This window comes from Daphnia magna, linkage group LG8 (assembly GCF_020631705.1).
Source record: "Daphnia magna isolate NIES linkage group LG8, ASM2063170v1.1, whole genome shotgun sequence".
NCBI lineage: Eukaryota > Metazoa > Arthropoda > Branchiopoda > Diplostraca > Daphniidae > Daphnia > Daphnia magna.
In genome coordinates this window covers 10630959-10654754 of record NC_059189.1, presented here as the reverse complement: position 1 = coordinate 10654754, position 23796 = coordinate 10630959, and the positions used below count along the sequence as shown (strand labels likewise).

At 36.5% G+C, this 23796-nt stretch overlaps 1 protein-coding gene and 2 long non-coding RNA genes across 4 annotated transcripts; 1 reads left to right on the top strand and 2 right to left on the bottom strand.

Annotated features, from left to right (window-relative positions):
* Nucleotides 1–854: 854 nt before the first annotated feature.
* On the bottom strand, nucleotides 855–2952 carry LOC123475312. The gene is made up of 2 exons (XR_006650350.1): nucleotides 2770–2952; nucleotides 855–1009 (listed from the first exon to the last, which is right to left on the bottom strand). It is a non-coding gene; the product is annotated as an uncharacterized LOC123475312 (long non-coding RNA).
* Nucleotides 2953–3420: 468 nt separating this feature from the next.
* On the top strand, nucleotides 3421–3971 carry LOC123475293. 2 transcript variants are annotated; one of them, XR_006650304.1, is made up of 3 exons: nucleotides 3421–3653; nucleotides 3730–3783; nucleotides 3854–3971. It is a non-coding gene; the product is annotated as an uncharacterized LOC123475293 (long non-coding RNA). The 2 variants fall into 2 exon arrangements; XR_006650303.1 differs by having other exon boundaries at nucleotides 3851–3963.
* Nucleotides 3972–13138: 9167 nt separating this feature from the next.
* On the bottom strand, nucleotides 13139–14332 carry LOC123475585. Its single transcript, XM_045178460.1, has one exon. The coding sequence runs from the start codon at nucleotides 14330–14332 to the stop codon at nucleotides 13139–13141; it is 1194 nt and encodes a 397-aa protein (XP_045034395.1).
* Between the last annotated feature and the right edge of the window lie 9464 nt (nucleotides 14333–23796).

Below are 23796 nucleotides of genomic sequence, written 5' to 3'. Positions count from 1 at the left end.
GTTTTTACGACGATTGATTGATTGCAATCGGGGTTTCATCCCCGATTAGGCACCCCGATACAACCCCGATTGAGATCGGGGTTCAAACATTTTCACCCCGATCTCCGAATTTCGAAACCCGATTGGCAAAATGCGCCCCGATTAGGGTCAGGGCCGATTAGGGCTGTGGCCCGGACCAAATGGGACGGGTTTTTTTCCATAAAGGGTTTTGAACCGGGTAAACGATGCAAAAAAAATGTCCCGTCCCGCTTGACCCGTGGGTCAGAAAAAACAACCCGGGTCGGGTCATGTCCCGCGTAATTATCGGGTCAAATTCACTTTTCTTCTCTTCTTTTCAGTCTCGTCATCAGACTCAACCATTACAACGTTTATATTTGGAAAACTTCTTTTTTTGCCAATAGCATCGCCTGATTGACAGGATTTAGGTACATTTGGACGTTTTCTGCGAATGGTGGCCAATTTTCAAAACGATTTTTTCCACTATCCACAATATCTTTAAATTTTTTTACAATGAGCTAGAACTTGAAGTAGGAAAGCATAGCATTTTAGCATAGTCTCCAGCAGTTCAAAACTATATGTGATTTTGTTTGGCATAGAATTGTGTAAAAATTGTGTAGAAATTGTGGAAAGTGGAAAAATTGTTTTGAAAATTGGTGACCAGTCGCAGCACTATATTGAGACAAACGTCCCGAGGCGCCTGTGGGTTGGTGACTTGGTGGGAGGACCTAAGTTCCCAAGTACGCAGAGCAGAGTTGCCGTTCGATCACCATTTGGTGATCGAACGATCTCGATCTCGATCTCTTAAAAAAACTGATCAATCGATCGCATCGAGCAGTGAATGAAAAAGTGATCGATTGATGATCGACGTCGATCAAATCGATCGTCTGAATTTTTCCTCTTGTATTTTGGTATGAAAGAGTAAACCAAATACACAAAGTGAAACATTGTTAGTGGTGGGACAAATACTACATATTTCTTCTTTTCTGCCAGTGCAGGTTGACTCTCAGTTCTGAAGTGGAAATTGAAAATGTAATATATTGTCGCGGGTGAAAAGGGATATTGGTTATCTCTTCGCAGAGATGAGTCATCCGCTCCTTGGACAAAGCTGCGATCGTGGTGAAGAAATTATCGGGAGAAGTCCGCTCCAAGAAAGATACGCAGATATGCAGTCCGGAAGGGGAGTAATTCGCGCGACGGTATAAAACGCTGCCCCGAATCTGCGTTAGATGAGTCTCCATCGGGTGAGCTCCCGGAGCTGGGCTCCGTAAGAGGAGCTCCCTGGTTTCCCTAGAGTTCTTCAGACGCTTCTCCAACTTTTGGTAATGGTTATCCCTTTTGTTTGAGTTAATCCATTGTCTAGAATTTAAGTCATCACTTGTTGTATTCGTTTATTCCTGTCCAAATACAACTCGTGCGACAATTGGTGGAGATACAGTCCGTTACCCGTGAGTAACAAAATCGTGCTTTAAGTGACAATTGTTGGAGAAGCAGCCCGTTACCCCCGATGCCGAAGAGGACAAACCCACGGCTACCTAGTTGCCCAAGAGACCCCAGCCGACGATTACATCCGCTTCGAGAACTGTCAAGCGTTCCGGTAGAAACTTCACCTACCCCAACCTCATCATTGGAGAGTTGAACTTCCTTTGTTGGTGAAGCCCTAAATTTTGAAGGTCCTATTCCAAAGGACCATTTGACCGAAGAAGCTGACAGTCAGGGTGAATCAGTCGAGAATGGAAGAGATTCAGACTCGGATTCAGAAACCGAGATCGTTTTGAGAGCTGCAAGTCCAGTTGTTCCAGTCAGTGGACAACAATTTATAGTGCCACCAGGGCATATTGAGCAGCCACAAAGACAAGCTATGGAAATTGTCAGAAAATTTATTAGCCCGCCAATCTTCTGAAAAAATTCAGAAGAAGATGCGCACCAATGGATGGAGTGCTTTGAATAACATTCTACCCACAACAGATGGGGTGATATTGGAAAAAAAAAAAAAATAATTTTGAAAAGTATTTTGATGATGCCGCCAGGAGCTGGTTCAAGTGTACAAGGCTCCCGAACGAGTGGATGGTAAATCTCAAACGGCCGGAAGATATGCGATTGCAGCGCCTCTTCCGTGGCCGAAGGCAGGCGGTTTAAAGAAGAAAAAAAAAAAAAAAAAAAAGGAAAATTCCTAAGACTATCCGGGAAATACAAGAAACATTTAAACAAGTAAGCGCAACCGGAAAGAAGAAAAACGAAGGAGTAAAAGTCCCTTATTTGCCAAGAGGACGCAAGCTGATTTTTAGTCTCATCAACCTTCGTGGATCGCAGAAGATTAGTACAGTCGGGTCGCCTGTCTTGAAGAAGGGGGACCTGTCGCGGGTGAAAAGGGATATTGGTTATCTCTTCGCAGAGATGAGTCATCCGCTCCTTGGACAAAGCTGCGATCGTGGTGAAGAAATTATCGGGAGAAGTCCGCTCCAAGAAAGATACGCAGATATGCAGTCCGGAAGGGGAGTAATTCGCGCGACGGTATAAAACGCTGCCCCGAATCTGCGTTAGATGAGTCTCCATCGGGTGAGCTCCCGGAGCTGGGCTCCGTAAGAGGAGCTCCCTGGTTTCCCTAGAGTTCTTCAGACGCTTCTCCAACTTTTGGTAATGGTTATCCCTTTTGTTTGAGTTAATCCATTGTCTAGAATTTAAGTCATCACTTGTTGTATTCGTTTATTCCTGTCCAAATACAACTCGTGCGACAATATTTTCTTTAGGATACAATATTTCATTACTTACAAATCAATGGTAGGCGTAGGCCTACGTCTATCATCTTTTGACTTTGAAGGCTCCACGTCCACACTCATCTCACAATCGTTAAATTCGTTACTTATGCAGTATTAAAAGATTTGACTATGTGCTATGTCTAGAATCTAGAATAAACTGAATGTTACTGCAAGTCTACAAGCTGCAACACGTGAAGTTGCATAAATTCACGTCGTCTGAAAAAGCAGACAAATTTAAAAAAAAATTATCAACCTAGGTGGCGCAAAATTCGTCTTGATCGAGAAATATCTCGATCATGTGACCCTTTCGATCTCGATCTCGATAACCTGCTGTGATCAATTCGATCGCCTCGATCAGGGAAAATTGATCGATCGATCCTTCGATCTCGATCATTTCCATCGATCGCGGCAACTCTGACGCAGAGAGCTACCCCGATTCCTGACCGTTACTGTAGATTGCTATGTTTTTAAGCTATTCTGCTTTGTTGACTCGTAACTAGCGTAAGAGTTAAAAGCTTCTTTGTCTTACTACTAGATGGCGCGTTATTCACAGGCCGTGTGAGCTCCATTGTTTCGATCATGGTCGTCTACATAAAAAGGGGCAACTACGGAACGCCGTTTGATCCACTTTTTAATAGACAACTCTTTTTCGATAGTTGTCCGTTTATTTAGCAAATAAATAAAAAACTTGTACTGCCATGTAGCGATTTCGATAGACGACGCCTTCAAGGGAGGAGGAGTCTACAACATATTGAATTTATCGATCGATTGTTAGGCCGATTTCGATCAGCATTGTATAGTTAATGAATGACAACTTGACGAGATCTTGACACGCACGTTGGAAGTGTACGCGTGTTTGCACCTCGATGAGCGTTGCACAATAACAAAGCTCCGTTGGTGAGCTTATTGATTAATTAAGGTATTTAAGGCATTATCCAATTAGTCATGCCATAATGTCTCACTTTGTTGGCAGCTAGGTGAAGTCCTTGAGTGCCTCAAGAAGGAATCGCCGAGCATCGTCATACAGGTAAAAGTCATGGAAGTTTTAATGTTTAGTTTTACATGTTCAATAATTTGATTTTGTTTTATTTTAGCAGTATTTTTTCCTTCAACAATTAATCTTGCATCTCCAACCGTGGAATGAGTTACATGTGACTCGAGACAAACAAACAGTGCAATTGCAACAATATAATTAGTCAGCGGTAAACAACACATTCTAAAAAGTGGGAAGGCTATACCCTTCCCACTTTTTCATTTTTGGCCAAATTTCAAATTTGGCTTAAAATACATGATTTAGATTCAAAATTGAATGAAAATCACGGAAATCAGGTTTATTTTTCTATTGCTCTTAAAGTTTTTCATTTACATGTTAAAAACCATAAATGAAGTTGGTGCGCTAACAAAACTGTTTTTCGTTAATTTTTTTAACGGCTAGTCTAAAGAGAAAACCAATGACTAAATTGAAATCAGCGTTCAATTTCCATTATGCCGTCTGATTTTTGGAGAATTTCAAGAGATGTCATTTTTGGCCGATTTTGACAAAAGTGAAAAGGCTATACCCTTCCCACTTTTTCATTTTTGGCCAAATTTCAAATTTAGCTTAAAATACATGATTTAGATTCAGAATTGAATGAGAATCACGGAAATCAGGTTTATTTTTCTATTGGTCTTATAGTTTTTAATTTACATGTTAAAAAACATAAATGAAGTTGGTGCGCTAACAGAACTGTTTTCGTTAATTTTTTAAACGGGTAGTCTAAAGAGAAAACCAATGACTAAATCGAAATCAGCGTTCAATTTCGATTATACCGTCTGATTTTTTGATAATTTCAAGAGATGTCATTTTTGGCCGATTTTGACAAAAGTGGGAAGGCTATAGGGGAGACTGGAGTATGCCGGGACACCGGGTCAAGAGGGACAGTAGGGGGAAAAATAGTAGATTTGTATAAAATCAACAAATTTTTTAGTATGTTATTTAAATACATACAATCTACTTTGGCATGAAATTTGGTTGAGTTTTGTCAATAACTGTATCAGTTATTAACAAAACAAAAAAAAATGTTTTTTTTAGTAAATTTTGATGGCTAGACTAGTGATTTAAACGGTTAGTCTAAAGAGAAAACCAATGACTAAATTGAAATCAGCGTTTAATTTCCATTATGCCGTCTGATTTTTGGAGAATTTAAAGAGATGTCATTTTTGGCCCATTTTGACAAAAGTGGGAAGGCTATAGGGGAGACTGGAGTATGCCGGGACACCGGGTCAAGAGGGACAGTAGGGGGAAAAATAGTAGATTTGTATAAAATCAAAAATTTTTTTAGTATGTTATTTAGATACATACAATCTACTTTGGCATGAAATTTGGTTGAGTTTTGTCAATAACTGTATCAGTTATTAACAAAACTAAAAAACGGTTTTTTTTTAGTTAATTTTGTCTCCGCCATTTAATGTTTCTAGAAAAAAATATTCTTAAATGGCATGTAAATTTAATATGGAAATGAAGCTTTATCATTTCTTTATTGTTAAAAACAAAAATTATAATTTTTGATCAATTACTGTAGATAATATTAACGTTTTAAAAAAATAGTGTTTATCGGGAAATCGGGACAGCTGTTTTTGAGTATATGGGACTTTAGTGGGCGGGTTTGGCCTTCAAGCTCATCAATCATCACCGACCTCATGACGCCATTACTGTTGCTTACGATGATCACAAGCAATCGATTATTCAGCATATTAATCGATTACAATAAGCCCAACCCCCACCTATCTTGTAATAAGGGTTTTTATCATATAAGAAAAAAATTTTATTAACACAATAATCAAATTGAAACATTCATTAACTTATAGAGTCTATGCAGTGGGACGCTATTTCAATTTTTACAAAATTTTTTAATGAATGTTTAGGCGAAAACGGAGGATGTCCCTCACCACCCACCCTAGTGTCCTCACTTACCCCTCAAAATAGGCTCCTCCCACAAATCTAAGAAAACTTTAAAGTTATTATATGGGAAAATGGTTTATTATTAAATTATATAAAAAATATGGGGGGTACATTATGTTAGACATTCCAGAACCCGAACCTGATGGTTCAGGGACGGACAATTAGAAAGGAAGTCAAACGGAGAAGTAATGAGATAGATCGGCTTAACAAGAAGACAAAAGACCGTAGAAATTAGATGTGAGATGAGGGATAAAAGAGTTGAGATCATAACAACGTTTCAAATACAAAAACAGGAAAAAATAGAATAGTAAGAGAAGTTGTCACTAGATGGCGCCACACGGAACCAATCAGCGATCAGTTCCTGAAATCGTCGATAGATGGCGCCACATGAAAGCCAGAAATTAGTTACTGTAATCATCACTAGATGGCGACACACGGAACTTAAGTTCAGAAATAGCTTGGGTTGCTATCGCTAGATGGCGCCACTAGGAGCTGGGTATTTGATTCAGAAATCTAACGCTAGATGGCGCCACTAGTAGCTGGGTATTTATTCAGAAATCCAGTGCTAGATGGCGCCACTAACGTCCTGCCAAAATATCTTTTAGTTTACTAAATCAGCGCTAGATGGCGCCACTAAGAGCCTGCCGAGAGGGCACCTGGTATCGGAGCTGACTACTAGATGGAGTTGCTTCAACTAGTCCATCAGTATCAACTAGTTGATACGCATCAACTAGTGATAGACTCAGCTAGATAACCAACTAGGACTGGTCCATAAGTATCGGCTAGATGATAAGATTCGACAACAAGATAGTGGCATCCAGTTCAAGACCACCAAACTAGAATTATCAGAAGATCCGCAACAAGATGGCGCCACCAGTAATTGTTAACAAATAAATAGAGATCGGCAACTATGATTAACCGGTTATTCCGTTACCATGGTTACAAGGTTAACCGGTTAATTCGTTTCTCAGTTCATTCACCTCACAAGGTCACGCGCGGAAAGAAGAATAGAAGATCGAGACGACATCTACGCCAGCGCCAAAATTATTGTTACGTTTAGATTAATTCTCTATCAACGGTGTTTTTATAATTGGTATATAAGGGGCTGAAATAGGCCTCATTAATACACACTATTTTTCCACCGATTTTCCCGGCTTCGTCTACTTCATTGGTAGTGTTGTTTTTGATTGTCTTTTCATTGTTGGTTTTTTGTCGCACTCGTCCCGGCTGTTTCTGTGTGGTTATCGCCATTGTTGTTGTCACTCGTTAACGCCGTTGCTGCTCTTCCGGCTCCATCCACGACTTGTTTCCACGCTGCCACCTCCGCCGATCCTGCAATTCAAGACTTCAATTCAAGACTTCAAAAGTAATAATAATAATATTCTAAACTTTTCTTGATCTATAATTATTGCTGCTGTGTCGCGGCAATAACCGCCATTCTTTTCCGTCCTTTACGGCAAACTTCTTCGTTATACTGTCACCCTATAAGGTGACAGGTTGGCCAATACATAAATATACATACGCTGGCACTTCGGTGCTAGGCCAGAAAAAATATACATAAAACGCTGACACTCCGGTGTTAGGCCTAAAAGAAAACAAAATTAGATAAAAATATACGTTGAGAAATTACCTGAGTCGGCAGTCTCCAACATAAAGTTTCAGTAAACTTTAAACATTACCGTATGGAATACATAAAAACAAAATAATAAATTAATTTAATGATTAGTTTGGGAGATATAGGGGGAAAACGAAAACCGTCCTGGCTTACTCCAGTCTCCCCTACCCTTCCCACTTTTTCATTTTTGACCAAATTTCAAATTTGGCTTAAAATACATGATTTAGATTCAGAATTGAATGAAAATCACGGAAATCAGGTTTATTTTTCTATTGGTCTTATAGTTTTTCATTTACATGTTAAAAACCACAAATGAAGTTGGTGCGCTAACAGTTTCGTTAATTTTTTAAACGGCTAGTCTAAAGAGAAAACCAATGACTAAATCGAAATCAGCGTTCAATTTCGATTATACCGTCTGATTTCTGGAGAATTTCAAGAGATGTCATTTTTGGCCGATTTTGACAAAAGTGGAAAGGCTATACCCTTCCCACTTTTTCATTTTTGACCAAATTTCAAATTTGGCTTAAAATACATGATTTAGATTCAGAATTGAATGAAAATCACGGAAATCAGGTTTATTTTTCTATTAGTCTTATAGTTTTTCATTTACATGTTAAAAACCATAAATGAAGTTGTTGCGCTAACAGCACTGTTTTCGTTAATTTTTTTAACGGCTGGTATAATGAGAAAACCAATCACAAAATCAAAATCAGCGTTTAATTTCGATTATACCGTATGATTTTTGGATAATTTCAAGAGATGTCGTTTTTGGCCGATTTTGACAAAAGTGGGAGGGCTATACCCTTCCCACTTTTTCATTTTTGGCCAAATTTCAAATTTTGCTTAAAATACATGAATTCGATTCAAAATTGAATGAAAATCACGAAAATCAGGTTTATTTTTCTATTGGTTTTATAGTTTTTTATTAAAACGTTAAAACCCTAAATTAAGTTGTTGCGCTAACAGCACTGTTTTCGTTAATTTTTGAAACGGCTTGTTTAACGAGAAAACCAATGACAAATTCGAAATCAGCGTTCAATTTCGATTATGCCGTGGGATTTTGGATAATTTCAAGAGATGTCGTTTTTGGCCGATTTTGACAAAAATGGGGAGGCGGGGTGAAGCGGGGATGATTACTTCACACTTCGTCTTCATCCTACATGGATACGTTGTCAGTTTTGCCGTAAGGACAAATGGTTTCCGAGATTCTATGGCGAATTGGCGACCAGGCCGGACCCTATCGGGAACTTCCTGAACGGAGTGAGGGCCCCTAGTAATAATGGTTTTTATCATATAAGAAAAAAATTTTATTAACACAATAATCAAATTGAAACATTTATTAACTTATAGAGTCTATGCAGTGGGACGCTATTTCAATTTTAACAAATTTTTTTAATGAATTTTTAGGCGAAAACGGAGGACGTCCCTCACCACCCACCCTAGTGTCCTCACTTACCCCTCAAAATAGGCTCCTCCCACAAATCTAAGAAAACTTTAAAGTAATTATATGGGAAAATGGTTTAATATTAAATTATATAAAAAATATGGGGGGTACATTATGTTAGAAATTCCAGAACCCGAACCTGATGGTTCAGGGACGGACAATTAGAAAGGAAGTCAAACGGAGAAGTAATGAGATAGATCGGCGTAACAAGAAGACAAAAGACCGTAGAAATGAGATGTGAGATGAGGGATAAAAGAGTTAAGATCATAACAACGTTTCAAATACAAAAACAGGAAAAAATAGAATAGTAAGAGAAGTTGTCACTAGATGGCGCCACACGGAACCAATCAGCGATCAGTTCCTGAAATCGTCGACAGATGGCGCCACATGGAGCTAGTCAGAAATTACTTACTTTAATCATCACTAGATGGCGCCACACGGAACTTAAGTTACGAAATAGTTTTGGGAAGCTATCGCTAGATGGCGCCACTAGGAGCTGGGTATTTGATTCAGAAATCCAGCGGTAGATGGCGCCACTAGGTATTTGATTCAGAAATCCAGCGCTAGATGGCGCCACTAACGTCCCGCCAAAATATCTTTTAGTTTACTAAATCTGCGCTAGATGGCGCCACTAAGATCCTTCCGAGAGGGCACCTGGTATCGGAGCTGACTACTTGATGGAGTCGCTTCAACTAGTCCATCAGTATCAACTAGTTGATACGCATCAACTAGTGATAGACTCAGCTAGATAACCAACTAGGACTGGTCCATAAGTATCGGCTAGATGATAAGATTCGACAACAAGATAGTGGCATCCAGTTCAAGACCACCAAACTAGAATTATCAGAAGACCCGCCACAAGATGGCGCCACCAGTAATTATTAACAAATAAATAGAGATCGGCAACTATAATTAACCTGTTATTCCGTTACCATGGTTACAAGGTTAACCGGTTAATTCGTTTCTCAGTTCATTCACCTCACAAGGTCACGCGCGGAAAGAAAAATAGAAGATCGAGACGACATCTACGCCAGCGCCAAAATTATTGTTACGTTCAGATTAATTCTCTGTCAACGGTGTTTTTATAATTGGTATATAAGGGGCTGAAATAGGCCTCATTAATACACGCTATTTTTCCACCGATTTTCCCGGTTTCGTCTACTTCATTGGTATTGTTGTTTTTGATTGTCTTTTCATTGTTGGTTTTTTGTCGCACTCGTCCCGGCTGTTGCTGTGTGGTTATCGCCATTGTTGTTGTCACTCGTTAACGCCGTTGCTGCTCTTCCGGCTCCATCCACGACTTGTTTCCACACTGCCACCTCCGCCGATCCTGCAATTCAAGACTTCAATTCAAGACTTCAAAAGTAATAATAATAATATTCTAAACTTTTCTTGATCTATAATTATTGCTGCTGTGTCGCGGCAATAACCGCCATTCTTTTCCGTCCTTTACGGCAAACTTCTTCGTTATACTGTCACCCTATAGGGTGACAGGTTGGCCAATACATAAATATACATACGCTGGCACTTCGGTGCTAGGCCAGAAAAAATATACATAAAACGCTGACACTCCGGTGTTAGGCCTAAAAGAAAACAAAATTAGATAAAAATATACGTTGAGAAATTACCTGAGTCGGCAGTCTCCAACATAAAGTTGCAGTAAACTTTAAACATTACCGTATGGAATACATAAAAACAAAATAATAAATTAATTTAATGATTAGTTTGGGAGATATAGGGGGAATACGAAAACGCTCCTGGCTTACTCCAGTCTTCCCTACCCTTCCCACATTTTCATTTTTGGCCAAATTTCAAATTTGGCTTAAAATACATGATTTAGATTCAGAATTGAATGAAAATCACGTAAATCAGGTTTATTTTTCTATTGGTCTTGTAGTTTTTCATTTACATGTTAAAAACCATAAATGAAGTTAGTGCGCTAACAGAACTGTTTTCGTTAATTTTTTAAACGGCTAGTCTAAAGAGAAAACCAATGACTAAATCGAAATCAGCGTTCAATTACGATTATTCCGTGTGATTTTTGTAGAATTTCAAGAGATGTCGTTTTTGGTGGATTTTGACAAAAGTGGGAAGGCTATACCCTTCCCACTTTTTCATTTTTGGCCAAATTTCAAATTTGGCTTAAAATACATGAATTCGAATCAAAATTGAATGAAAATCACGAAAATCAGGTTTATTTTCCTATTGGTCTTATAGTTTTTGATTTAATCCTTAAAAACCCTAAATTAAGTTGTTGCGCTAACAGCACTGTTTCGTTAATTTTTGAAACGGCTGGTTTAACGAGTAAACCAATTACTAAATCGAAATCAGCGTTCAATTACGATTATTCCGTGTGATTTTTGGAGAATTTCAAGAGATGTCGTTTTTGGTAGATTTTGACAAAAGTGGGAAGGCTATACCCTTCCCACTTTTTCATTTTTGGCCAAATTTCAAATTTTGCTTAAAATACATGAATTCGAATCAAAATTGAATGAAAATCACGGAAATCAGGTTTATTTTCCTATTGGTCTTATAGTTTTTGATTTAATCCTTAAAAACCCTAAATTAAGTTGTTGCGCTAACAGCACTGTTTCGTTAATTTTTGAAACGGCTGGTTTAACGAGTAAACCAATAACTAAATCGAAATCAGCGTTCAATTTCGATTATTCCGTGTGATTTTTGGAGAATTTCAAGAGATGTCGTTTTTGGTAGATTTTGACAAAAGCGGGAAGGCTATACCCTTCCCACTTTTTCATTTTTGGCCAAATTTCAAATTTTGCTTAAAATACATGAATTCGAATCAAAATTGAATTAAAATCACGAAAATCAGGTTTATTTTCCTATTGGTCTTATAGTTTTTGTTTTAATCCTTAAAAACCCTAAATTAAGTTGTTGCGCTAACAGCACTGTTTCGTTAATTTTTGAAACGGCTGGTTTAACAAGAAAACCAATTACTAAATCGAAATCAGCGTTCAATTTCGATTATTCCGTGTGATTTTTGGAGAATTTCAAGAGATGTCATTTTTGGCCAAATTTCAAATTTTGCTTAAAATACATGAATTCAAGTCAAAATTGAATGAAAATCACGAAAATCAGGTTTATTTTCCTATTGGTCTTATAGTTTTTGATTTAATCCTTAAAAACCCTAAATTAAGTTGTTGCGCTAACAGCACTGTTTCGTTAATTTTTGAAACGGCTGGTTTAACGAGAAAACCAATAACTAAATCAAAATCAGCGTTCAATTTCGATTATTCCGTGTGATTTTTGGAGAATTTCAAGAGATGTCATTTTTGGTAGATTTTGACAAAAGTGGGAAGGCTATACCCTTCCCACTTTTTCATTTTTGGCCAAATTTCAAATTTTGCTTAAAATACATGAATTCAAGTCAAAATTGAATGAAAATCACGAAAATCAGGTTTATTTTCCTATTGGTCTTATAGTTTTTGATTTAATCCTTAAAAACCCTAAATTAAGTTGTTGCGCTAACAGCACTGTTTCGTTAATTTTTGAAACGGCTGGTTTAACGAGTAAACCAATTACTAAATCGAAATCAGCGTTCAATTACGATTATTCCGTGTGATTTTTGGAGAATTTCAAGAGATGTCGTTTTTGGTAGATTTTGACAAATGTGGGAAGGCTATACCCTTCCCACTTTTTCATTTTTGGCCAAATTTCAAATTTTGCTTAAAATACATGAATTCGAATCAAAATTGAATGAAAATCACGGAAATCAGGTTTATTTTCCTATTGGTCTTATAGTTTTTGATTTAATCCTTAAAAACCCTAAATTAAGTTGTTGCGCTAACAGCACTGTTTCGTTAATTTTTGAAACGGCTGGTTTAACGAGTAAACCAATTACTAAATCGAAATCAGCGTTCAATTACGATTATTCCGTGTGATTTTTGGAGAATTTCAAGAGATGTCGTTTTTGGTAGATTTTGCACAAATTGTTTCCACCTCCCTGCTTCTCCTTTGATCCACCATAGCGCTATGGCGGAATCTGTCCACAGAATTTTCTCAAACTCTGTCCCCAATGCTTTTTCAATGTATTCTCCAAGTCGGGCTGCTAGCAGGTTGCTTAGCAGTTCTAATCTTGGTGTGGACACGGATTTTTTCGGATCCGGTGCGACTCTTGTTTTACTACATAGGAGTCTAGTTTTATCTTTTCCGCCTAGTTCTATATAGGCTGCTACACTATATGCGTCGTCACTTGCGTCGCAAAATAGATGTAATCGTTTTCTATTTCCTCCTATCCATCTTGGCGCTTTGATTAGGGTTAATTCTGATAGCCCCGTAACGAATGTTTCCCAATGGGGTATGATGTTTGCCGGAATGGGTTCATCCCATCCGGTCTTCGCCATCCAGATCTTCTGCATGATGATTTATGCTACCAGCGTTACTGGTGAGATTAGTCCTAGTGGGTCGAATACCCTAAGTGCGAGACTAAATAGCTTCCTTTTCGTTGGCCTCTTGTTTAGACTCTGAGCGTCTTCCATCATTCTCTGTGGATCGAATTGTAGATTGTCTGTTAAGGGATCCCATGTTACCCCTAATGCCTTTATGGGAGTGTCTGTGTTTGCCATCCCGACAATATCCTGTTGGAATTTCACGACGTGTTCTAGAGTCTTCTGTAACTCGCTGCTGTTTGTCGACCATTTCCTGAGTTCCATCTTGGCTGACTGGAACACTTCTTTCGCTTGCTTTATCAGTAGGGTAGCTTCGCTGATGTTATCAGCTCCCCCCAACCAGTCATCTACGTATAACTGGTGTCCCAATTGCTTTGTCAATTCTGGAAACGCTGACTGGTGCTCGTCTAGGCATTTCAAAATCACAGCCCTTAAAATGAAGGGGCTACATGACAGTCCAAAGGGTACTCGTTTCCATCTGTACTCCTTAACTCTGGCCGACTCTTGATCGGGGTCTTCGATCCATAGGAACCTTATTAGCTGCTCGTGTTCTTCCTGTATTCCTATCTGTAGGAATGCTTGCGCTATATCTGCCGTCCAGGCGATTTTGTTCTGCCGGAACCGTAGCAATACTGCCAGGATCTCTGGATTTAAGTTTGGTCCAGTTTCTAGCAGGTCGTTGATACTCGGTTTATTCTGCTGATGTGCGGAACCGTCAAAAACGGGTCTAATTTTCGTAGTTTTGGCTTCCGTTTTAATGACTGGTCTATGTGGTAGATAGGTGCAGACCCCGTCATAGCTATTGTCTGCTTCTCCTATGTAACCATCCTTTTCGTATTGGACGAATATTTTGTGGTATTCAACCTTCTCTTCTTTCGTCATCTTCCTGAGAAGGTTTGTCAGCCTAATTGAGGCTATGTTCTTGTTCGTCTCAACCGATCTACGGTTGTTTCTAAACGGAAATAAGATTTCATATCTTCCGTCTATATTTCTCTTAATCGTATTCTGATACGTTTTTAGAAATCCGGGATCTTCCAGTTCTTCCTGGGTTATCCCCATATGCTCTAGTGCCCAGAACTCTCTGAAATCCACTAAAGGTTTGGTGTTGTTTTTCCCCGTGGTTGTTAGCACGGAAGTTCCTGTCTGTTGTTCTCCGGCTCGAAGGACCATTTAAAGATTCGTTCAATCTTTATGTCGGAGACTGCCGACTCAGAAATCTAAGTGTATTTTGTATATTTAATCTTTTTTCTTTTCTAGGCCTAACACCGGAGTGTCAGCGTTTTTTCTGTTTGTATTTCTAGGCCTAGCACCGAAGTGCCAGCGTATATATGTATATTTATTGGCCAACCTGTCACCTTATCGGGTGACAGTATAAGGAAGAGTTTGCCGTAAAGAACGGAAAAGGAATGCGGTTTATTGCCGCGACACAGCAGCAATAATCAAAGATGAAGAGAAGTAGAGAATATATATATTAATTACTAATGACTTGGATGTTCTTCAAATACGGACGTTCGGAAGATCCCCTGGAGTTGCCGGCTAGCAGATCGAAGACGGCTTGAAGAGTGGAGAAAGGTGGCAGCAAGGCAACAAGGCAGCAAGGCAGCAAGGCAGCAAGGCGGCAACCACACGACAGCAACAAGACGGCGAACAGCAACAGACAATACAAGTGAGAAAATGCAACCAAAATACGATACCGAAATAAAGGACACCAGACAGGAAACTCGGTGGAAAATAGTGTGTATTAATGAGGCCTATTTCAGCCCCTTATATACCAATTATAAAAACACCGTTGACAGAGAATTAATCTAATCGTAACAATAATTTTGGCGCTGGCGTAGATGTCGTCTCGATCTTCTATTCTTCTTTCCGCGCGTGAACTTGTAAGGTGAATGAACTGAGGAACAAGTTAACCGGTTAACCTTGTAACCATGACAACGGAATAACCGGTTAATCATAGTTGCCGATCTCTATTTCTTTGCTAACAATTACTGGTGACGCCATCTTGTGGCTGATCTTCCGATAATTCTAGTCCGGTGGTCTCGAACTAGATGCCACTATCTTGTCGTCGATCCTTATCAGCTAGCCGATACTTATGGTCCAGTCTAGGTTGGTCATCTCTATGAGTCTATCACTAGTCGATACGTATCAACTAGTCGATACTGCTGGACTAGTTGAGGTAGCTCCATCTAGTAGTCAGTTCTGACATCATGTGCCATCTCGGCAGGATCTTAGTGGCGCCATCTAGCGCTCATTTAGTAAACTAAAAGGTGTTTTGACAGGACGTTAGTGGCGCCATCTAGCGCTCATTTAGTAAACTAAAAGGCACTTTGGCAGGACGCTAGTGGCGCCATCTAGTGCTCATTTAGTACACTAAAAGACACTTAGACAGGACGTTAGTGGCGCCATCTAGTGCTGAATCTATGAACCAAATACCCAGCTCCAAGTGGCGTCATCTAGCGATAGTCCTCCGAACTATTTCTGAACTTAAGTTCCATGTGGCGCCATCTAGCGATGGTTAGAGTAACTAATTTCTGACTGGTCTCATGTGGCGCCATCTGTTGATGGTTTCAGGAACTAATCTCTGATTGGTTCCGTGTGGCGCCATCTAACGACGACTTCTCTTACTATTCTATTTTTTTCTGTTTTTGCATTAGAGTTGCATAACGTTTCTATGGTTTTATTCTTTTATTCTTCATCTTACTTTTACTTTCTACGGTCTTCTGTCTTCTTGTTACGCCGATCTATCTCATTACTTCTCCGTTTGACTTCCTTCCTAATTGTCCGTCCCTGAACCATCAGGTTCGGGTTCTGGAATTTCTAACAATACCCTTCCCACTTTTTCATTTTTTGCCAAATTTCAAATTTTGCTTAAAATACATGAATTCGAATCAAAATTGAATGAAAATCACGAAAATCAGGTTTATTTTCCTATTGGTCTTATAGTTTTTGATTTAATCCTTAAAAACCCTAAATTAAGTTGTTGCGCTAACAGCACTGTTTCGTTAATTTTTGAAATGGCTGGTTTAACGAGAAAACCAATAACTAAATCAAAATCAGCGTTCAATTTCGATTATTCCGTGTGATTTTTGGAGAATTTCAAGAGATGTCGTTTTTGGTAGATTTTGACAAAAGTGGGAAGGCTATGCCCTTCCCACTTTTTCATTTTTTGCCAAATTTCAAATTTTGCTTAAAATACATGAATTCGAATCAAAATTGAATGAAAATCACGAAAATCAGGTTTATTTTCCTATTGGTCTTATAGTTTTTGATTTAATCCTTAAAAACCCTAAATTAAGTTGTTGCGCTAACAGCACTGTTTCGTTAATTTTTGAAACGGCTGGTTTAACGAGTAAACCAATTACTAAATCGAAATCAGCGTTCAATTACGATTATTCCGTGTGATTTTTGGAGAATTTCAAGAGATGTCGTTTTTGGTAGATTTTGACAAATGTGGGAAGGCTATACCCTTCCCACTTTTTCATTTTTTGCCAAATTTCAAATTTTGCTTAAAATACATGAATTCGAATCAAAATTGAATGAAAATCACGAAAATCAGGTTTATTTTCCTATTGGTCTTATAGTTTTTGATTTAATCCTTAAAAACCCTAAATTAAGTTGTTGCGCTAACAGCACTGTTTCGTTAATTTTTGAAATGGCTGGTTTAACGAGAAAACCAATAACTAAATCAAAATCAGCGTTCAATTTAGATTATTCCGTGTGATTTTTGGAGAATTTCAAGAGATGTCGTTTTTGGTAGATTTTGACAAAAGTGGGAAGGCTATACCCTTCCCACTTTTTCATTTTTTGCCAAATTTCAAATTTTGCTTAAAATACATGAATTCGAATCAAAATTGAATGAAAATCACGAAAATCAGGTTTATTTTCCTATTGGTCTTATAGTTTTTGATTTAATCCTTAAAAACCCTAAATTAAGTTGTTGCGCTAACAGCACTGTTTCGTTAATTTTTGAAATGGCTGGTTTAACGAGAAAACCAATAACTAAATCAAAATCAGCGTTCAATTTCGATTATTCCGTGTGATTTTTGGAGAATTTCAAGAGATGTCGTTTTTGGTAGATTTTGACAAAAGTGGGAAGGCTATACCCTTCCCACTTTTTCATTTTTGGCCAAATTTCAAATTTTGCTTAAAATACATGAATTCGAATCAAAATTGAATGAAAATCACGGAAATCAGGTTTATTTTCCTATTGGTCTTATAGTTTTTGATTTAATCCTTAAAAACCCTAAATTAAGTTGTTGCGCTAACAGCACTGTTTCGTTAATTACCAATTACTAAATCGAAATCAGCGTTCAATTACGATTATTCCGTGTGATTTTTGGAGAATTTCAAGAGATGTCGTTTTTGGTAGATTTTGACAAATGTGGGAAGGCTATACCCTTCCCACTTTTTCATTTTTGGCCAAATTCCAAATTTTGCTTAAAATACATGAATTCGAATCAAAATTGAATGAAAATCACGGAAATCAGGTTTATTTTCCTATTGGTCTTATAGTTTTTGATTTAATCCTTAAAAACCCTAAATTAAGTTGTTGCGCTAACAGCACTGTTTCGTTAATTTTTGAAACGGCTGGTTTAACGAGTAAACCAATTACTAAATCGAAATCAGCGTTCAATTTCGATTATTCCGTGTGATTTTTGGAGAATTTCAAGAGATGTCATTTTTGGTAGATTTTGACAAAAGTGGGAAGGCTATACCCTTCCCACTTTTTCATTTTTGGCCAAATTTCAAATTTTGCTTAAAATACATGAATTCAAGTCAAAATTGAATGAAAATCACGAAAATCAGGTTTATTTTCCTATTGGTCTTATAGTTTTTGATTTAATCCTTAAAAACCCTAAATTAAGTTGTTGCGCTAACAGCACTGTTTCGTTAATTTTTGAAATGGCTGGTTTAACGAGAAAACCAATAACTAAATCAAAATCAGCGTTCAATTTAGATTATTCCGTGTGATTTTTGGAGAATTTCAAGAGATGTCGTTTTTGGTAGATTTTGACAAAAGTGGGAAGGCTATACCCTTCCCACTTTTTCATTTTTGCCAAATTTCAAATTTTGCTTAAAATACATGAATTCGAATCAAAATTGAATGAAAATCACGAAAATCAGGTTTATTTTCCTATTGGTCTTATAGTTTTTGATTTAATCCTTAAAAACCCTAAATTAAGTTGTTGCGCTAACAGCACTGTTTCGTTAATTTTTGAAATGGCTGGTTTAACGAGAAAACCAATAACTAAATCAAAATCAGCGTTCAATTTCGATTATTCCGTGTGATTTTTGGAGAATTTCAAGAGATGTCGTTTTTGGTAGATTTTGACAAAAGTGGGAAGGCTATACCCTTCCCACTTTTTCATTTTTGGCCAAATTTCAAATTTTGCTTAAAATACATGAATTCGAATCAAAATTGAATGAAAATCACGGAAATCAGGTTTATTTTCCTATTGGTCTTATAGTTTTTGATTTAATCCTTAAAAACCCTAAATTAAGTTGTTGCGCTAACAGCACTGTTTCGTTAATTACCAATTACTAAATCGAAATCAGCGTTCAATTACGATTATTCCGTGTGATTTTTGGAGAATTTCAAGAGATGTCGTTTTTGGTAGATTTTGACAAATGTGGGAAGGCTATACCCTTCCCACTTTTTCATTTTTGGCCAAATTCCAAATTTTGCTTAAAATACATGAATTCGAATCAAAATTGAATGAAAATCACGGAAATCAGGTTTATTTTCCTATTGGTCTTATAGTTTTTGATTTAATCCTTAAAAACCCTAAATTAAGTTGGTGCGCTAACAGCACTGTTTCGTTAATTTTTGAAACGGCTGGTTTAACGAGAAAACCAATAACTAAATCAAAATCAGCGTTCAATTTCGATTATTCCGTGTGATTTTTGGAGAATTTCAAGAGATGTCGTTTTTGGTAGATTTTGACAAAAGTGGGAAGGCTATACCCTTCCCACTTTTTCATTTTTTGCCAAATTTCAAATTTTGCTTAAAATACATGAATTCGAATCAAAATTGAATGAAAATCACGAAAATCAGGTTTATTTTCCTATTGGTCTTATAGTTTTTGATTTAATCCTTAAAAACCCTAAATTAAGTTGTTGCGCTAACAGCACTGTTTCGTTAATTTTTGAAATGGCTGGTTTAACGAGAAAACCAATAACTAAATCAAAATCAGCGTTCAATTTCGATTATTCCGTGTGATTTTTGGAGAATTTCAAGAGATGTCGTTTTTGGTAGATTTTGACAAAAGTGGGAAGGCTATACCCTTCCCACTTTTTCATTTTTGGCCAAATTTCAAATTTTGCTTAAAATACATGAATTCGAATCAAAATTGAATGAAAATCACGGAAATCAGGTTTATTTTCCTATTGGTCTTATAGTTTTTGATTTAATCCTTAAAAACCCTAAATTAAGTTGTTGCGCTAACAGCACTTTTTCGTTAATTTTAATTGAAAACCAATTACTAAATCGAAATCAGCGTTCAATTACGATTATTCCGTGTGATTTTTGGAGAATTTCAAGAGATGTCGTTTTTGGTAGATTTTGACAAATGTGGGAAGGCTATACCCTTCCCACTTTTTCATTTTTGGCCAAATTCCAAATTTTGCTTAAAATACATGAATTCGAATCAAAATTGAATGAAAATCACGGAAATCAGGTTTATTTTCCTATTGGTCTTATAGTTTTTGATTTAATCCTTAAAAACCCTAAATTAAGTTGTTGCGCTAACAGCACTGTTTCGTTAATTTTTGAAACGGCTGGTTTAACGAGAAAACCAATAACTAAATCAAAATCAGCGTTCAATTTCGATTATTCCGTGTGATTTTTGGAGAATTTCAAGAGATGTCGTTTTTGGTAGATTTTGACAAAAGTGGGAAGGCTATACCCTTCCCACTTTTTCATTTTTGGCCAAATTTCAAATTTTGCTTAAAATACATGAATTCGAATCAAAATTGAATGAAAATCACGGAAATCAGGTTTATTTTCCTATTGGTCTTATAGTTTTTGATTTAATCCTTAAAAACCCTAAATTAAGTTGTTGCGCTAACAGCACTGTTTCGTTAATTTTTGAAATGGCTGGTTTAATGAGAAAACCAATAACTAAATCAAAATCAGCGTTCAATTTCGATTATTCCGTGTGATTTTTGGAGAATTTCAAGAGATGTCGTTTTTGGTAGATTTTGACAAAAGTGGGAAGGCTATACCCTTCCCACTTTTTCATTTTTGGCCAAATTTCAAATTTTGCTTAAAATACATGAATTCGAATCAAAATTGAATGAAAATCACGGAAATCAGGTTTATTTTCCTATTGGTCTTATAGTTTTTGATTTAATCCTTAAAAATTCTAAATTAAGTTGTTGCGCTAACAGCACTGTTTCGTTAATTACCAATTACTAAATCGAAATCAGCGTTCAATTACGATTATTCCGTGTGATTTTTGGAGAATTTCAAGAGATGTCGTTTTTGGTAGATTTTGACAAATGTGGGAAGGCTATACCCTTCCCACTTTTTCATTTTTGGCCAAATTCCAAATTTTGCTTAAAATACATGAATTCGAATCAAAATTGAATGAAAATCACGGAAATCAGGTTTATTTTCCTATTGGTCTTATAGTTTTTGATTTAATCCTTAAAAACCCTAAATTAAGTTGTTGCGCTAACAGCACTGTTTCGTTAATTTTTGAAACGGCTGGTTTAACGAGAAAACCAATAACTAAATCAAAATCAGCGTTCAATTTCGATTATTCCGTGTGATTTTTGGAGAATTTCAAGAGATGTCGTTTTTGGTAGATTTTGACAAAAGTGGGAAGGCTATACCCTTCCCACTTTTTCATTTTTTGCCAAATTTCAAATTTTGCTTAAAATACATGAATTCGAATCAAAATTGAATGAAAATCACGAAAATCAGGTTTATTTTCCTATTGGTCTTATAGTTTTTGATTTAATCCTTAAAAACCCTAAATTAAGTTGTTGCGCTAACAGCACTGTTTCGTTAATTTTTGAAACGGCTGGTTTAACGAGTAAACCAATTACTAAATCGAAATCAGCGTTCAATTTCGATTATTCCGTGTGATTTTTGGAGAATTTCAAGAGATGTCATTTTTGGTAGATTTTGACAAAAGTGGGAAGGCTATACCCTTCCCACTTTTTCATTTTTGACCAAATTTCAAATTTTGCTTAAAATACATGAATTCAAGTCAAAATTGAATGAAAATCACGAAAATCAGGTTTATTTTCCTATTGGTCTTATAGTTTTTGATTTAATCCTTAAAAACCCTAAATTAAGTTGTTGCGCTAACAGCACTGTTTCGTTAATTTTTGAAACGGCTGGTTTAACGAGAAAACCAATAACTAAATCAAAATCAGCGTTCAATTTAGATTATTCCGTGTGATTTTTGGAGAATTTCAAGAGATGTCGTTTTTGGTAGATTTTGACAAAAGTGGGAAGGCTATACCCTTCCCACTTTTTCATTTTTTGCCAAATTTCAAATTTTGCTTAAAATACATGAATTCGAATCAAAATTGAATGAAAATCACGAAAATCAGGTTTATTTTCCTATTGGTCTTATAGTTTTTGATTTAATCCTTAAAAACCCTAAATTAAGTTGTTGCGCTAACAGCACTGTTTCGTTAATTTTTGAAATGGCTGGTTTAATGAGAAAACCAATAACTAAATCAAAATCAGCGTTCAATTTCGATTATTCCGTGTGATTTTTGGAGAATTTCAAGAGATGTCGTTTTTGGTAGATTTTGACAAAAGTGGGAAGGCTATACCCTTCCCACTTTTTCATTTTTGGCCAAATTTCAAATTTTGCTTAAAATACATGAATTCGAATCAAAATTGAATGAAAATCACGGAAATCAGGTTTATTTTCCTATTGGTCTTATAGTTTTTGATTTAATCCTTAAAAACCCTAAATTAAGTTGTTGCGCTAACAGCACTGTTTCGTTAATTTTTGAAACGGGTGGTTTAAGAGTAAACCAATTACTAAATCGAAATCAGCGTTCAATTACGATTATTCCGTGTGATTTTTGGAGAATTTCAAGAGATGTCGTTTTTGGTAGATTTTGACAAATGTGGGAAGGCTATACCCTTCCCACTTTTTCATTTTTTGCCAAATTTCAAATTTTGCTTAAAATACATGAATTCGAATCAAAATTGAATGAAAATCACGAAAATCAGGTTTATTTTCCTATTGGTCTTATAGTTTTTGATTTAATCCTTAAAAACCCTAAATTAAGTTGTTGCGCTAACAGCACTGTTTCGTTAATTTTTGAAACGGCTGGTTTAACGAGTAAACCAATTACTAAATCGAAATCAGTTTTCAATTTCGATTATTCCGTGTGATTTTTGGAGAATTTCAAGAGATGTCATTTTTGGTAGATTTTGACAAAAGTGGGAAGGCTATACCCTTCCCACTTTTTCATTTTTGGCCAAATTTCAAATTTTGCTTAAAATACATGAATTCAAGTCAAAATTGAATGAAAATCACGAAAATCAGGTTTATTTTCCTATTGGTCTTATAGTTTTTGTTTTAATCCTTAAAAACCCTAAATTAAGTTGTTGCGCTAACAGCACTATTTCGTTAATTTTTGAAACGGCTGGTTTAACGAGTAAACCAATTACTAAATCGAAATCAGCGTTCAATTACGATTATTCCGTGTGATTTTTGGAGAATTTCAAGAGATGTCGTTTTTGGTAGATTTTGACAAAAGTGGGAAGGCTATACCCTTCCCACTTTTTCATTTTTGGCCAAATTTCAAATTTTGCTTAAAATACATGAATTCGAATCAAAATTGAATGAAAATCACGGAAATCAGGCTTATTTTCCTATTGGTCTTATAGTTTTTTATTTAATCCTTAAAAACCCTAAATTAAGTTGTTGCGCTAACAGCACTGTTTCGTTAATTTTTGAAACGGCTGGTTTAACGAGAAAACCAATAACTAAATCAAAATCAGCGTTCAATTTCGATTATTCCGTGTGATTTTTGGAGAATTTCAAGAGATGTCGTTTTTGGTAGATTTTGACAAAAGTGGGAAGGCTATACCCTTCCCACTTTTTCATTTTTGGCCAAATTTCAAATTTTGCTTAAAATACATGAATTCGAATCAAAATTGAATGAAAATCACGGAAATCAGGCTTATTTTCCTATTGGTCTTATAGTTTTTGATTTAATCCTTAAAAACCCTAAATTAAGTTGTTGCGCTAACAGCACTGTTTCGTTAATTTTTGAAACGGCTGGTTTAACGAGAAAACCAATAACTAAATCAAAATCAGCGTTCAATTTCGATTATTCCGTGTGATTTTTGGAGAATTTCAAGAGATGTCGTTTTTGGTAGATTTTGACAAAAGTGGGAAGGCTATACCCTTCCCACTTTTTCATTTTTTGCCAAATTTCAAATTTTGCTTAAAATTAATTTTTCATTCAATTTTGATTCGAATTCATGTAGAATTCGAATCAAAATTGAATGAAAATCACGAAAATCAGGTTTATTTTCCTATTGGTCTTATAGTTTTTGATTTAATCCTTAAAAACCCTAAATTAAGTTGTTGCGCTAACAGCACTGTTTCGTTAATTTTTGAAACGGCTGGTTTAACGAGTAAACCAATAAC